Source organism: Prinia subflava, chromosome 3 (assembly GCF_021018805.1).
Source record: "Prinia subflava isolate CZ2003 ecotype Zambia chromosome 3, Cam_Psub_1.2, whole genome shotgun sequence".
Lineage (NCBI taxonomy): Eukaryota > Metazoa > Chordata > Aves > Passeriformes > Cisticolidae > Prinia > Prinia subflava.
In genome coordinates, this window is record NC_086249.1 from 19663306 (window position 1) to 19679933 (window position 16628).

The following is a 16628-nucleotide window of genomic DNA, read 5'->3' on the forward strand; positions in this document are numbered from 1 at the left end:
CCAATCATTTTTTGGTCTTAGAATTGGAAAATCTCAGAACGTATTCAGCTTTTCAGCTTCATCCCTGATGTTTCCCACATCAAGCTTCACATCATTTTTGTCTAGTTATGTTCTCAAAAATAGCTAACACATTTTTGCTTTTCAGCAAAAACTGAATAAAAACATCAAAGAGGAACAATCACACATATAAGTTTTCAGCTCGAATTATGAAAAGTATTTATAGGGATGATGCAAATGATGAAATATATTTTATAATTTCTGGGTTCAAGTCAAAGTTCTTAAAAAATCAAAGTCAATTTTTTACAATTTGTATCAGTGCAGTGCCTGGGAAAGTGAATTAAGATTATGCTCTTATGTACTAAGCACTCTTCATACATGGTTTAAAAAAAAAAGTCACTAACCAATGCATCAAAGTGAAAATAAAAAAACAATTATGCAAATTTACAGTGGGTTTAACTACTAAACCCAGATTTTAGAGTTGGGAACATTCCGTAATATCCTCAGTGACAGGGTTGGAGTACACTACTGGAAATAATCACCAGTGCAATGCACAGTGCCAGTGCCTACAGACCTACAAGTGCACCTGCCCTCCTGATCGCCTGTTTGCTTCCCTGGAGCCTGCAAGCGCAGATTCCCAGTCACTGTCCCAGATGTTTGCACACCTGCAGATGAGCTTGGGTTCACATCACTGAACACTGGTAACACGTTTTGTGGCTTTCCAGACTGAGGAGAAATGAACTAGGGAGAAAAGAATTGCGAGAAACCAGGCATTTTTTGCAGAGGAGCTGATAGGAGGGGTTGATGTGCAACTTCTTCAGGAGCTTGTCAAACCTCATTAACAACTTCGGCGTTTCCTTGGGTTCTGTTTCCTGGTGCTATGGAAGAGTCATGGGCACAAAGACCGGATTTGGGGACACGCTGTGTCTGAGGTGCTAGACAACGAGAGCTGCTTCTGCCTCGGCTTTAGGGCAGAGCAGACCAGACTGAGGGCAGAAAGCAGCTTTTTAAGGGTTTCTGCGGGGGCTGACTTTAGTTACTTTGACAGGATGGGCAGATGTGCGCATTTTCCAGCAGCGGCCACGCTGCGAATCTCCTCTTGGAAGAGCTGCCGTGGGCAAGGCCAGGTGGGCGGAAGGATGCAGGGATGGAGGAGGGCTCGGATGGACGCGCTGTTGCAAGGCCCCGCTACAAGGGCACTCCGCAGGTGACGCAGGAGCCATGGGACGAGCTGCCCTTCACCCCAACAAGGACCTGTGCCGACGCCAGCACCGCCCCTTCCCGCTAACCGCGCCCCGCCAGGGCCGCTCCAGCACCGCGCCTGCGGGACATGCGCGGACCCTGCCGGGCTCCTGCCCTGTTTCCCTCCCCCCCGCCTCTTTCTTCCCGCCTTTGCCATGGCGACACCGAGTGGCCTGATCCGGGCCCTACACCGCGGGACCCTCGGCCAGGTAACCGGCCTGGGGCATCTCCCCTGCCGCTTCCCGGTGTGCCCGGCCTGGGACGGGCCCCGCGCTCCGGCCGCGGCCGGCCCTGCCGCCATCGCGCCCCGTGCCGCGGGCCGGCTCCGCGCATGCGCGGGACTGGGGGCGCGGGGCGGGGCGGGGCCGGCTCCTGCCGCCCCTCAGGGAGCGGCGCTCCCCGCCCGCCCTGCCCGCTGCCCCGCCCTGCCCGCTGCCCGGCTCGTCCCTCCCGCTGCCCGGCTCGTCCCTCCCGCCCTGCCCGCTGCCCCGCCCTGCCCGCTGCCCGGCTCGTCCCTCCCGCTCTGCCCGCTGCCCCGCCCTGCCCGCTGCCCGGCTCGTCCCTCCCGCTCTGCCCGCTGCCCCGCCCTGCCCGCTGCCCCGCCCTGCCCGCTGCCCGGCTCGTCCCTCCCGCTCTGCCCGGCTGGTTCTCGCTGGCTCCGCACAGCCGCAGGGGCTTTGACTCTGCGTGGCGCTCGGGGAGGGGGAGAGAGGAAGGTCTGAGCCGGCAAGTGCCGGTGTCCTGGCGGTAACTGAAGTGCTGAGGTACCGCTGGGGTTGTGCGAGGTTTCAGCGTTGGTCTTTGCTTCTTCTCTTTCGACTTTAAATGCGCCTACTGGCTACAAACTCCTGTCTTCTCCAGCAGGAAGGAAAAAACCAAACCTTCTAAGTGTCTTAATGGATGTATGTCAGCTCCTCCCCTTGGTACTTACACGACCTGAGTGGGGTGTAGTGTTTAAATTGCTTTAATACATTTGGGATTTTCACTGTAACCGTCAGAAGCCTTCCCTCCTCTCATTCCCTCCCATTCTATTAAAAAAATAAAATAAAGGAACAACTGATGGCTTTGATTGTATTTTGGAACATAACTCTAAGCAATCAGCCAATTCAGGTAGGTATGTATTCAGTGACCTTGTGTTTGTAGGTGGCCTCCTTTGTAAAGTTTTTTGTTTATGAACGGCTTACTTTAAAACTTGTAGCCTTGTTTTTAAAATGAATGACAAGATTTGATGACAGTAATACTAACATTGCATCATTTTAGAGAATAATTCCCCTAGTTGGACAATTAGCTTTTTTGTAAAGGTCTTGCTTTTCGCATGTCATCCACATCCAGAATGGTATAGTGTGTTTCAGTAATGGAACAGAACCATTCAGAATGGCTGGCAGTATAGATATGACTCATGTTACTTTGGAAAAGAAAAAGGATAAGTAGAAGATCAAAGATTCCTTTCATTTTTCTGGTGTAATCTGTATTGTCTGTGATCTTCCAGTGAGTTCTGTTACCCTCAGCCATGGAGTTGATATTTTGAGCACATCAAGCTGCAACACGCTTTATGCACAAAAAGTTGGTGTATATGGTGGTGAATCTGGGTGAACTACATATTGCAGGACTATTTCAGAATCAGGATTCTTAAAATTAAGAAGTCAAGGCATATTTCATTATATTCTAAAACAGCTAATACCGTGCTGATGACCTTGATTCTGCCCTTTCTATTGACGAGGCAGAGTGAAAGCAAAAGAGGAAGAACCTGTTATGCCATATGAAGCTTTGATAACTGATATTTTACATAGTAACTGTGTTCTTCCTACTAGTTGTTAGTGTGAGGCAGAAATACGGTTTCTGCTTATATTTTTGGTTTCAGAATTCATTTAGGTATAACACTGCATTGAATTGTAACAATATAGAGGAGGTAAAGAATCACAATATGGCATGCTCAATAAGCATGTTGGAGGTTTCTATGTCTTGAGGTGCTTTGAATTAATTTCATTTACATGTGCCTAAATCTTCCTAGGTTTCTAACAATTAAAATTTGAACAGTTACACTGGCCCTGTAATACGTTGCCAAAACAGGTCTTGCAAAGATACCTCAAAGCACTCGTTATTTTTAGCACTCAAAAGTTCCTTGAAAAATATTGAAAGGATTTGAGTATGCTTATCTTTCCCGATGCATGTGGTGACTCTTTTGGCTCTGTTCAGTATCACAACAGATGCCCTCCCCTGCTTTCATTCCTCCAGCAAAGAAATTGATTTATCTTGCATAGTAAAGAAGTCTGCTCTGAGTGACCATGGCTCATGTTGTATTTTAATATTTACTCTCATGTGCATTTCTTTGCCACCTCTGAGTCACCTGTCAGATTAAGGTTATTTACCAGATGCTTTATCACGTGGTTGCTGTTGCCATGATGTCTTAAAGGTGTGATAGGTCTGAGAATGTGCTTCCTTCCTATTATTCTTTAAATGTTTTAAAAAAGAAAAAGAAACTCAAAGTTAGTGCTGGTTCACAGACTCACAGAATACTGAGTTGGAAGGGACCCACAAGGATCATCCAGTTCAACTCTTAAGTAAAACCCCTATGAGGGTTGAGCCCACAACCGTGGTGTTACTAGCACCATGCTCTGACCAATTTTGTGTAGCCTCAGATCACCCACCCCCAAGTAACAGCAGTAATTTAACTTGTACCTCTGATTTTAGATTTGTGAGTCCAGTATGCTGTGGGATTTTGTCACTTTTCTCTCTCACTTTACTCTCTTATGTCAAAATGGAAACAATTGCAGTGGAATTGAAGTGGTGCTTGTACTGCACCTTTAAAAGAATGGAGGGGAAAAAATGGCTTCCTTATTTATACTGTTCCTGTTGCCAGACTGGACTTGGGAGGTGTTCAGCTATGCTAGACAGTTTGCAACAGATTGTGTATTTGCTGCCTACTGATGAGGAATATTCAGATTTCAAGCTGGGAAAATGTTTGCCTTCAAGCTTGAGCAGTGTGTCTACTGGCACACTGATAGTTTTGATGTTTAAGTGTTCAATAATGCATAGCCACTAGAAGACATAATTTATGTGGTTTCAGCTTTGTTTCACTGTAGTGCACAGGTCATTGCTATGCTGAATTTACCATGCTGTGAAAAAGTTGCTCTGTACATTTCATTGTACACATTTCTAGCACACAACTGAAATTTGTAGGCATAATAAATGTGGTTAAGAAGTAATGTTTTGTTGGAGAGATTCATTACCTTTGGGGTATCTTGACTTTTAAGAGCTTATTTTCAAATTTCCTGATTTACTGTTCTTCTGTGCTCTCTAAGCCAGAGAAAGTTGTTTTAGAAAGTTGTTTCATCAAGTCTGTTTCTTTGATGGGACACTCTTAAAAATGGCAGCTACACATAATCCAGGGAATTACTGATAAAATCATGAGAAATCCAACTATGGCATAACCTGTCAGTAGGAAAATGTAATCTAAGGTGAGTCAGTCAGTAGTTGGTGTATGTCCTGATAAAACATGGATTAAGTTTAGTCCTGGTTGCAAAGGGGAAGTAGAGAATGGCAAGCTCTTGCTTTTAATGGTCGCATGCATCACTAGATGGCTTTCCAGACTCGGAAGAATATATTCAGATGTTATTCGCCTTCAGGAAGTCAGGAGTCATTGGCATCGTTTTTCTTTTCTAGTATCAAAGTAGCTATTACTATTACAATTGCTATTAGGATACTCTAATACCTGTATTGCTTTTCTTCCTGAGAGTATCTTTTAAAGAAAGCAAGAACTTCTCATTTTGCTGCCTTTTCTCCTACCTTAGTCTTCCTCTTTGGTGGGAGAGCCTTGCCTGGTCTTCACACAGTCTATTACAATGGCTGTATTATTGGTGCTAAGCTGTAACATTTTAATGTCCTACAATGTTCATCTATTGTCAGCTTTCACAGGAGTGATGCATCAGAAAGTGGATTCTCTTTTAGCTTTATGTAGTACAGAACTGCAACTTCCAGCCCTAAGGGTTCATGCTTTTTTACACAAAATCCTTTCCTTGTTGGTGCTAGAATTTAGTGTTTTTGTGGTTTTTTTGTTTGTTTGTTTTTTGTGGGTTTGGTTTTTGTTTGGTTGGTTTTTTGGGGGGTTTGAGGTGTTTTTGTTTGTTGGTTTTTTGGTTTTTTTTCTGGCACTCCAAGTTAGATTTGCTGTAATGAAACTCAGGCCACTGACTCTAGTGCATGACGTTCAGGTCATACAAAGAGAAAATTGGTTCAAGTCCCGCTGAAGTTCCAAGGATGTTTTTTCTTCCGTTTGGTGAGTGTTGCACAGAAAAATTCTGATGAATGTTTAGTCAGGATCACTGCAAGTACAGGACCTTCAAACCCAAGGAATCTTAGTGATAATCTTAGCAGCTCATTTAGTAATGTATCTATTTCTTTATCTGAGTCAGTATCTTTAAAAAAATACCACCGTATAGGTCCCTGAATGTGTTTTCTCTGGTGTGCTTTACAGTTTGTGGACAAAGGTGGTGCTAAAAGCAAGAGACATTTACTCCAAGTTCACCTACTGTGGCAGCCTAATGAATCTCAAGACCAGTTAGACTAATCTGGCATGCTTTGCTCTTAACAAATCCATATTTGCTGTTGTTTTCCTCTAGTTATCTTCTAGAGAATTGCAGAAGATGGGGTTTGTTCATTGAGTATTGATGCTAAGCAGACTACCTCCCAGACTGCTCCTCTTTTTTTTGAAGATGGGAATACCACTTTTCCTTTTTTGGTCTTCTGATACTTTGCTGGACCTCTGTGAACGAACCTCAGTGATTCTGGCCAGTATTGTCAGTACTTTAAGAGGAGATCTTCAGATTGTTTGGCTCTGATGAAATTTGATTTACTTTTTTTGAGGAAGTATTGTTCATTCTGTATTCAGGCCACCTGATCACTCTATTATTACTGTGCTAGTCATGTTAATGACTGATCATTTTTCATAATTTTTAACAAAGATGGCTGTGAAAAAGGCAGTTAGGTAAAACTGAAGGGTTGTTTTGGATAAGACCATTAAAATGGTTTTTCCCAGACTGCAAATAAAATCCTCCAAATTTTTAGCTATAGTTACCATATGGGCTCCAGATAAAGGAAGTAACTGAAATTACCAGACCCTAATCCTTAAGGATTTCAAAGATTATAGTTAAAACTACAGTGGGAGAGAGAGCTCAGTTTTCAGTATCATTCAGATGTGTTGTGAATGAAATGCAAACTATTTAAAAGCATCCATGTTCCCATCTTGAATTTGTTGCCGTCACATAGGGGTCACTTTGTTAACCATTAATGAAATGAGTCCCCAGGTGCATGTAACAGGCTGCACACGTACACAGGTTACTGCAGCAGGTCAACTTCAGAACGCCTGTCCAGACACCTGTGTGCTGAAATTGATGGATGAACAGGCAGATTTTTAAGTGCTTGCCCTGGATTTATGATTGTGACAGTCCCCTGTGTTGCATCTCTTTCTTCTAGAGAGCATGAAGGTTGGAAGTAGCGAAGGGCTTTTGACTGAGGAAAAAAGGCTGGAAATGCAAATACCTGTTAGGCAGCCAATTCACTGATGTTTCCTGGTGTCCAGTATGGGCTGGTTCAATATATTGTGATATACAGGACCTTTAGGAAAGATAAAAGTGATTTGAGACATTCTTTCCAATTAAGGTTGCTTCTATGTGAGTCATATGTAGAAATTAGTGCCTTTTTTTTTAAAGTTCCTATTTTCCTGAATTTTAATATTTTTTTACTATTGTTATTTTGCACAGGTACTGAAAGTTATTTAGTTACCCAGGTCCTTCTGAAATCTACTAGATTTAGCAACATATTCCAGCCTTTGGATTAAACCTCTGGTGTCTTCTATTTAAGTTGGAATGGAAGTTGTTCCTAATCAGTCACTTGTTTTTATTCTAATCACTATATAGCTAAATAAATAAATAGGTAAATAATAACTAAATAATATATTTAATCCTCTAGGGCAAGTGGCTTATCTTTCCAATGAAGCAGTGGAATAGTTCTTTATGCAAGAATGAAATCGTTAGCTTTTGTATCATTTTCAGAGCGGAAGGCAAGTTAATATACAGTGAGAATATACATTTATTGAGTTTTCACTGGATTTGAGAGCTCTCAGGCTTCCACACAGATTTATTAGGCTTCCAGTTGCAGAGAGACCCTTGTAATCTGCCTTGCTTAGTGCCTTGTCTGTAGCAGATTTTGACCACTGTTGTGGCTGCACAGAGCGAGCCCCCACTGTAGACAGAAACGAAGGATCTCTGAGGTGTGAATGGGTCCTATTCATTTGCATAACAGAGTTCTAACAATAAAATCTGTCAAACATAGATTGTTTTAGCAGGAAACAGCCCTTTATTCTGGCATCTTGGCAGGGCTTGGGTAGAGTCCCACCATTCTTTCCCCCTCTGTCCCTTGCTTTCAGTGTCTTGACTAAGCCTGTTTTTTCTCTTGAGGGACTTCTGTTTTTATGAATGTGTTTTTCGACAGTGAGTTTAATGAAAATGCTGCTCTGGCCATCGTGAATGTTGAAGTTTTCTGTGAATTTCTCCAGTGCATATGCTGAACAAGCATTGTGAGTCAGTCTGTAGCAGATCACCTCTGTCTCTAGAGAGCAGGGTCCCATTTTAATGCTGGTTCATTGGCAGATAGAACTTCCATTTACTAATACAGCAAGTGCTGTTCTAGACACTTAACAATTACTTTTTCCATGACACAAGTTGTGGTTTGTGATGCGACTCTAGGGTTAGATGAACAAACATTTTGTGGAATTGACTCAAATTGCAGCAGGATCAGAAGTTGGAGTGAAGAAAAACCCCAAGTCACATAAGTCACCTTAGATCATATGGTTTTCGAGTTTTGCTGTGTTTGTAATCAGTGAATTGAAATTGTTTTCCCTTTGATTACTTGAGCCCTTGACTAACAGTATCATTCTTGGAGTCCCCAGCTCAGACAAATCACATAGCAGATTTTATCATTTTCTGCTGTATCAGGCAAATCTATATATCTGCTGGATCAGATTAGATATATTAAATATAATAATATTAAATATATATGGTATATATTTATATATTTAAAATATGTTTAAATATATAGTATATATAAATATAATAAAATTAAATGTATAAATATAATAATTACATATATTTTTGCCTCCTGAGATGGATATCTGCCTTCAGAGTGCACTGAAGTTCTTGCTGCATGGGAGAGGAGCATATATATATATTTTTATATATGTATGCACACAAAAATGGACAATGAAAGCTATTTCCTCATTCTTGTGCTGAAATGTGATGATTGCCATCAGAAATTAAATACCTGCTTTTACTTTTAGCTTCAAGTTCTTTGAATTATGCTAGGGCGTGCATCTGCTCCTTGGAGCTGGCCAAAGCAATAGAGTGGTGAAGCTGACCCCATTACCTCAGTGATGTCTGCACAGTAACTGAATGAAGAATAAGTGTTGTGTGAAGTTTAAAAATAGGGGTTTCCTCAGTTTTCGTAGTGTTGCATGTAGTTCATGTTATAAACTACTCCAAAGATGTTATCTTTGTAACAGGCAGATAAAACCCTTCTATGCTTCATTTCATTTTCAGATGACACTTCCATAACTGTTCAGACTAGGAATTTCTTTTTGTTTAGACTACCTGTATTGTTTATGGATAAGTGGTTTGGAGCCTTACAGTACAGATTGGAATTAAATGCTTCTTATTGGTATTTCAAAGTGTGGTAAGCCCATCTCATTCACTTATGTAGGTGGGTGTCAATATTTACATTCCTGTGCAGAAAGATCCTACAGTTGCATAGTGCTATATTGCCATTTTCGAAGCTCAGAGCTTCTGTAAGATTCTCCCAATTCCCAGAACCATTCAGAAGCTGAAAGGAGATGAAATTGTATACATTCTCCCTTCTGACAGGTGAAATATGTGTTGTTCTGAATCCATCATTGTTGTTTCTGATCACATACACTCAGTGACAATCAATTATTGTGTATTGGTCTGCATAGTGTCGTCCTCAGAGTCTGGCTGTTAATCTCATTTGAAGGTTGTTGGACAGCATTAAAAAAGAAAGTGAATTGCAAATGTCTTCATGACTTCCTAGTCTCACCATCATCTTTTCCTTTTGCCAGGTGCATAGTTCTGACTTTGAAATCTGTGTGTGATAGCTGTACCTTGGAAAAGATACAGCAGCATTTCCTTGTTAATAGAAGACTCCAGGCCTCCCGATGAGCTCACCTAAGTTCACATAGCAACTATTTTTGTCATTTAATTTCACATTTATGGATGCTCCAATATCTCTGCCCTGTGGCAGTGAGATTGCTAAATGGCTTGTCTTGTCGTTATCCAACAGTCAGGAGCAGTTCTTTTCAGGGATTCTGGCTTAATCCTGCGTCTCATGGGCATTCACTTCTCTGCTTACCAGCATTGCTTTTTACGTAAAAACCAGCAAAGAAATATGGGAAGGTACAAACTTTTAACAACAGAACCACGTTATGCTATCCTTCCTAAATATAATCTTTATATAGCCACATCAAAGGTTCTTTCAGAGGTGGTCTTTGACTTCTTCTTGAATTGGGTTATCCATTTGAAAATATTTTTCTTGAAATCACATACTTACCAAGACGTGGAAAGACTTTACTTAATAGGCATCCATAGGGTGCTTTCCGTTTGCATGGAAGAACAAAACAGTTTCAAACATTTCAAAGCCTCTTTGTTGCTTATGTAAAGGGAATGAGGGGTCCAGCCCTCTGAATTCCTGACCGAATCTCATTTTGCATCTCTGCTGGCAACAAACTAGCCCATGTAATTTCTGCAGTCGAGCTCACATTCTGCTCTTCAAGCACTTCCACTGGAGTGTTTTGTTGGGTGTTTTTTTTTTTTACGATATCTACGTTTTAGATCCTTGCAGAGTTAAAGCAATGTCAGTGCTCTGACTCTTGTTCATCAAGCATTAAGCCAGGTCACAACAGCCAGAGATGCTATCACTCCCTCCAGAGGGACATTTTCACAGTTGACCATGCAACATTGGAAGTCTCCAGTACTCCAAATACTTGCCAGTCCCCAAAGAAAATGGAGTATTGTACATCTCTGGGATACTAACAGTAAAAACATGGCATTTTTTACACTGATATACTCCAAGGGAATCCAAACTGAGAGTTGATGATTTACCAGACTCTCTGTGGGCCAGTTTGAATAACACAGGTAAGTCAGCAAGGAACATCTCCTCTTTAGGACAAGCAAAGCAGTGAGTGTCACACACAAATAGGGAACTTTTCATTTGATGTTTCTGGGTTCAAGCTGTCTAATAAGCAAGTCACAGTTTGCTGTCACCATTCTCATCTCACTTGGCTACATCCTCTTGACCTGAGCACAAATGAACACTTGTGTTTGTCCCTCTCATCCATTGCTCATCTGTTTGTCCTTTCTGTGGAAAAAGCTCAGCCTGGTGATTTCAGGACCAGCCTGCACTGATAACAACAGTTTAAATGTAGTCTGTAAGTGTTGTCAAGCTCCAGAAAAAGTTTTTTAAATTCTCTAGAAGTCCCTTATACTATACAAGTGTGATTATTATGTCTAAAATACTTAAATTCAAAGAATTCTCTCCAGCATAGACAAGGAGGACCAGCTGTAGCACTTTCTTGGTGCATGTGTGCATCATTAGGGAATTTACTGGGATTTCCACATTCTAAGGCCTCTCAACATCCATCAGATGGTTTTAAAACTTTTCTATTCACCTGAGATGAATTTCATGCTGTGACCACAAGGTGAAAGTTTTTGAACAGCTGTGTTAATTTTGGCCCCATGTGAAATGAAGCCAACTTTTCCTTGCTACAGGAAATTGCCAAATAAAATAATGGAGAGGAAATGAACTACTCTTTGAGTTTCTAGGACAATATTCTGAAGAAACATAGTAATTCCAAACAAAAAGTATTTTTTAAAAAACATCCCTGTAGATGTAAGTTGATATTCTTTGTTTATATCCCATAGGGCAATCTTAGTAGCAAGCTGACTCCTCACTTAAAGAAAATATAAAAAATAATACAATAAAATGTCTTTCAGCTAGAGGTCAGAGAAAGAGCAAGAGCAATCAGATGGTTTTAAGAGATTTGGATCACTACTGTGATCAAAAACATAAAACTTCTCTAATTTCTCTGTGAGGGAAGTATTTAGTTGTGGGGGCATTCTTTAGCCTTCTGTTTTGTTTTGCTTCAAGATTGTTCAGGTTTTGGTTCTTAGAATAGTGGAATATATTAAAATTACAGCAACCTTTCACATATCAAATAGTCTATAATTTAGAAATATATTACACTTTTCACTGCATTTTGACGGTTCCACATGTATCTTGGAGCAAAATAAATGCTAATTGTTGACTTGTTGCTATTACATTTATTCTGTTGAGCATTGTGCATTTCTAAATATGGGCATGTACCAGTTTACAAGTTTAAATGTTAACTTGTATTTCTCATCTTTCAACAACGTGGAATGGTTTTTCATAGCTTGTCAGTGTTCAGCTGCTGTCAGTGAAAAGGCCTCAATTCTTACATTTTTGTGAATGCAGGTAGAAGGACTTGAATTTTGAAATGCTATAAGATCTAATCTACCTAAATGTAATTCTGATTCCTTTTCCATCCTCTTTCATCATCTCACTTTGACTTTAATCCTGCCTGTGTAATATTATGGGCTCAGAGGACTAGAACAGCCCCCCTTCGGGTTGATGTGGTATTTCCTCTGGCCCAAAATAAAAATTAAATGCCCTTACATCTTTATCAACACATCACATATATATTTATTTATTTATTTCTAATAAAATAATAATTAAAAAAACCCACTGCAAGCACTCTTCTGAAATGCTTTATTTTTCTTACTCTTGTAAACTTTTCTTTACAGCTGATCTGCATCTTTCTTACTTCATCTTAAGCTCATTGTTTAACATCTTTTACTTTCACAGTTTTCCTTCCACTAGACTAAAACCACTTTGGGCTTTCCTCTGTAGTCTTTTTTATTCAGGTCATCCATTGGACTTGGTTGAACTTCTATGGCGTCTTTCTACCACTGTTTTGAAATACAGGACCTAAAACTATCCAACTTCTATGGCTTGATACCATCTTCATCCTGAGTAAAATGGGCAAATTGTTTTCTACCTTCTGGATTTTCATCCTGTTCATGGATTCCTGTGCAGTTTTTGGTGTAGTTCATAAATGTGTTGGTTTTGCAGCTGCATGATATTGATTCATGCTCACCTTTTAAAATATTACAAACCCCTCAGATCCCCTTCTGAACAGCCTGGACAGCTGTTCTCCTTCCTGTGTTTGTGTGGTTGAGTAGACTTTTCTGTATGAATCTATACTTTTGCCTAGTAAATAGCATTCTGTTTTTTCAGACCATTTCTTTGCTTTGTCAAGATTATTTTGAGACCTTATCATCCTTCCAACTTTGTTTTGTTTGCAGATTTAATGAATACTCCATTTCATTGTCTAGATTTTGTATTTGGAGATACAAAAATATCAAATGATGCTGGACCCAGCACAAAACCCTGAAAAACTGTATTTGATGCATCTTTCCCCAGCCACTGTAAGCCATCAATAAGTGCTGTTTTCAGGATTTTTTTTTCTCTCCAGTTTCACCCCCAGCATATAATATTGTATTTGAGATGTTATTTCTCTGGCTTGGAAACTGAGGTGGTATTGGAACTTAATGAAAATCAGGATATAACCTTTAGTATTTCTTCTCCATTCTAGCATCTCTTGTGCTAAAGGCTGTCAGAGTTTTTGAGAGGCACTAGTTCTTGAGAAGTACTGCTGTCTTCTGTTATTTCTGTAATTTCTTTGAAGTTCGTTACTTGTTCCTGTATTTTTACAGGAACTGAAGTTGAGCTGACTGATACAGGGTAACTCTGTGAGGTCACAGAGTGGAACACGAGGTTCTCTGTAAGCTCCCTGGCCTGGTGCTTCCATGCCAGTGTGCTTTGTGGGGCTGCATATGGATCAGAAAGAAGCCAGACCTGATGGGTGCTTTGGGGAGCTCTTTCCAGGAGGCATCTGTGCCTGAAAACTTTTAGTTGTTGGCGGTTCAACCACATTGTTCCATGAACAGTGAACAACTTTTTGTATGGATTTGTATCACAGTGCAACAAAGGTTGTCCTGCCTCTCCCTCTCCTTTTCCCTGGTGCCACCTCTTCCAAGCAATGCCTGCAGTAATGGAAATGTCAAATTTTCAGCTTTTGGGCATTGAGTGCATCATCTGATGGTTTTAGAAGCAGCATGTACCAATCTGACCTTACCTTCCTGCCTTGTCTGTTTGGCCAGAATGTTCCTGCTGATAGTTCAGGCTTAGCTCCTGCTGCAGCTTCCTGTCAGTGAGGCACTAATCACTAATTACCTTTGTTCTGTGGTGATTCTTAAAAAATACTGTTGTGAATTCCTTTAGCCTTTCACCTGCCCTGGGTGAAACGGACTGATAAGATCTGCAGTTAGTGTCTAGGATTAGATAGTTTGACTGGAGAAACTTCATTGCCCTAGCTTTAAAAAGGCAAGTAAATGGTTTGAGAATTGTTAATCAGGGTTAAGGTTGCATCAGGCAGCATCTGAGGCCATTAATTGCAGTTCTGTGCACACCTTTGAAACCCAGGAGGTGCAGAAGTAGCGCGTGTTCCAGACCTGCTCTGTAGCTGGGTTATGGCTCAGCTCTGAGCAGCAGCTCTAACATTCTGTCCTTCAAGTTGATGTGGAGAGCAGTTAGGAGCACAACACAAAAAATAAAACCCAGCAGGCTGTGTCCTTGCTGAGGAAGGCGTTGTGGTTTAGGGCAGGATTGCTGAACGCTGTTGGCTGCATGCAGACCCGGCGCTTGGTTCCTTCATCAGCTCTGCACAAATGTTAGCACAGGTTCCTGTCCTAGGCGTCTGCAGAGGACTGCAGCCAGCTCTTCTGAGCCAGGAGGCTGCTGGCTGCCTCCAGGCCCCTCAGCAGAGGCTGTATCCCCTGTTCCAGTCCACACGGGAGGGAAGGGTCCGTGGCTGCCTCGGGTCCGGAGGAACCTTGTGGCGTGTGGCGGCAGGAGCTGTGGCAGCCTGCTGTAGATAATGCTCGGGTCTGTCACTGCAGCTGTCATTAGCACCCCGAGAGGCACGTGGGGCTCATAAAGCAAATGAGAGAATCCACTTGCGGGAGGCAGCGAGCCACATGAAAGGAGCCTTTTGCTGAGTCATCTGTGCCAAGGCAGCGTGACAGGGCAGCCTAACCCAGCCGCAGTTACACGAGTTCTGTTGCTCGCCCTAGAGGGCAGAGTTAAATTTATAGGGTGGGGTTAGTATGTGCTGTAAAGGTTCCTCCTTTAAATGTGTTTCTCATTTGAAATATAAATATTAAAGTCCTACTGAAGTTTGAGTGCATTTGCCATTCAAGCAAGAGATACTAGGCAGGGCTGTTTAAATCTTAATTTAGTTCAGCTCCTGGCCAATGGGTTAATCTTTTCACAGAAGCTATTTATCTGAAAACTTGCTCTGGTATAAATATGTTTCTTTCTAATTTAGTCTTAGATCTTTAATCTCTCATTTTAAGAATTAAGCATGTTGAAATAACATTTGTACCAAGTGAATTGAACATTGAATTATCAGATCAAAGTAAACATGTTTAAAAGTTTCTACCGCAAGTTTGCAGAGAAGTAATTGCATTAAAAACAATAAATGAAACAAAGTAATACATGCACTGCTCCTAAGTTTCTCTTTTCCTTAATTTTTTTTCTTTCTGTAACAACATTAATACTTAAATTGTCCCAATTAGGCTTTAAAATTTATATTTTAGCTAGTAAAATCTGATTAGTCTGGCTTCCCTTCATTTTGCTGCTTAATAACTGTCTCAAGACAGGTTTTCCTAAGGTAGTGTTAACAGATGAGCATATTATTTTTGCAACGAGAGCTTTGAAGTTGCAAAGTATTAATAAAGGAAAAAAATTGTGGACAGATGCAAAAGATGGAGTAGTTGGTGACTTTTGTCAGCCAAAGAATTTCTTTTGTCTCTGAGGTTGGAACAAGTTTATGGTTGTGTTGTTTTCATTTTATTTTTCTTTCCTTTTTGATCCCTGTTGAGAGGATCTTCATGTTTGAAATTTCAACTTTTCCAATTTTTGTGTTTTATGTATGTCTGTGTTTGCTTATGCTGCTCTTTCTTCCCTTTGACTTCCACATTTTCTTTTCGTCTGGCAAATTTGAACTTGCTTCAGCTTGGGACAGCTGGGGCAAAATGAATCCCCACGAATAAAATTATAACAAGAAGAGCAAAGTCTGTGAATGATCCTTTGCTGTTTCCTGAGTCGTTCCAGTGTCATTAATCAGCCTGGTGCTGTGGAGGCTTGTGGTGTGTTATGTCGCCAGCACAGCAGCTTCTCCGTCCCTTTCCCCCACCCCCTGCGTGCCTACACAGTGGGGAAAACTAGAGAGGGAAGCCATCAATCTTCCCTGTCCTACATGTCAGCAGTGATTCTCCTGTCGACTTCCTGCTCTCTGTGTCGTGCCCACCACCTGTGTTTAGAATTAGCTCTGATGCTGCAGATCTCACTTGGCTCTTCACCTGTTCTGCCCCGAGTAAATGGCTGTTAAAATAAAGCAGAGCAGCTAAATGCTATAGCATGTGAATAGTAACCACTGCTGTGGCTTGGGGGTGATTTCTGTTGCAGCTGCTCTTGTAATACTGTCATGATTTTCTGTAATTATTTGGGTTTGGATCTAAAATCTCTTGCTTTTGTTTCAGCCCAGGGTGAGTTTGTGAGTCAGTCTTTTTATTATTTAGAAATTAAAATATTTATAAGATATATTATAGATGGAGGCATAAGACCATGTTTCATCTCTTAGGCTGCTGGGATAAAGTCATAAACAAAGTCCAAAGAAACTAGTTAGTCCAAAGCTTTGTCCTTACCTTCAGTCACTCCAAGGATATGATTAGCAAAAGCCTCCATGGAATTTGATTTTGAAGATGTGTCAGTCTCCCCCATGGCTGGCTAGATTGAGAAGCTGACAGGCACCACCTCTGTACTTCTAGGGCAGGATTAATGTGATCATTTAATGGTTTGTTGTGTTAAACAATAGGTCTTAACTGGACCCCAACCAGCCACATTTTTATGTATACTTTTATGTAATTTTATAATATGCCTATGCCAAAATAAAAGGAGAAAACAATCCTGAGAATTGTTTGTCTACTGGTATCTTAATCCTACCTCCTTGAATGTGTGCTATGTTTCTCTGTTATTAAAACCCAAAAGAAATGAAAGCATAGGCATAAAGTTACCTTGTAATTGTAGCTTGTCTGCTGTCATTTCCAGTGTGTGATGGCAATATTTATGTGGAGTTGTAAAGAAGAGAGATTCTGGAAACTTAAGTCTTGTGAATGCTTTTGCTT

General features: G+C 41.0%; 1 protein-coding gene across 1 annotated transcript in view; it reads left to right on the top strand.

Annotated features, from left to right (window-relative positions):
• Positions 1–181: 181 nt before the first annotated feature.
• The window catches only part of WARS2 (tryptophanyl tRNA synthetase 2, mitochondrial), a 42798-nt gene continuing 26351 nt past the window's right edge, over positions 182–16628 (top strand). The window contains 3 exon segments of the mRNA XM_063394270.1: positions 182–1220; positions 1223–1297; positions 1300–1448. Of these exon segments, the coding sequence (XP_063250340.1) occupies positions 1055–1220; positions 1223–1297; positions 1300–1448 (390 nt within the window). The 5' untranslated portion in view covers positions 182–1054.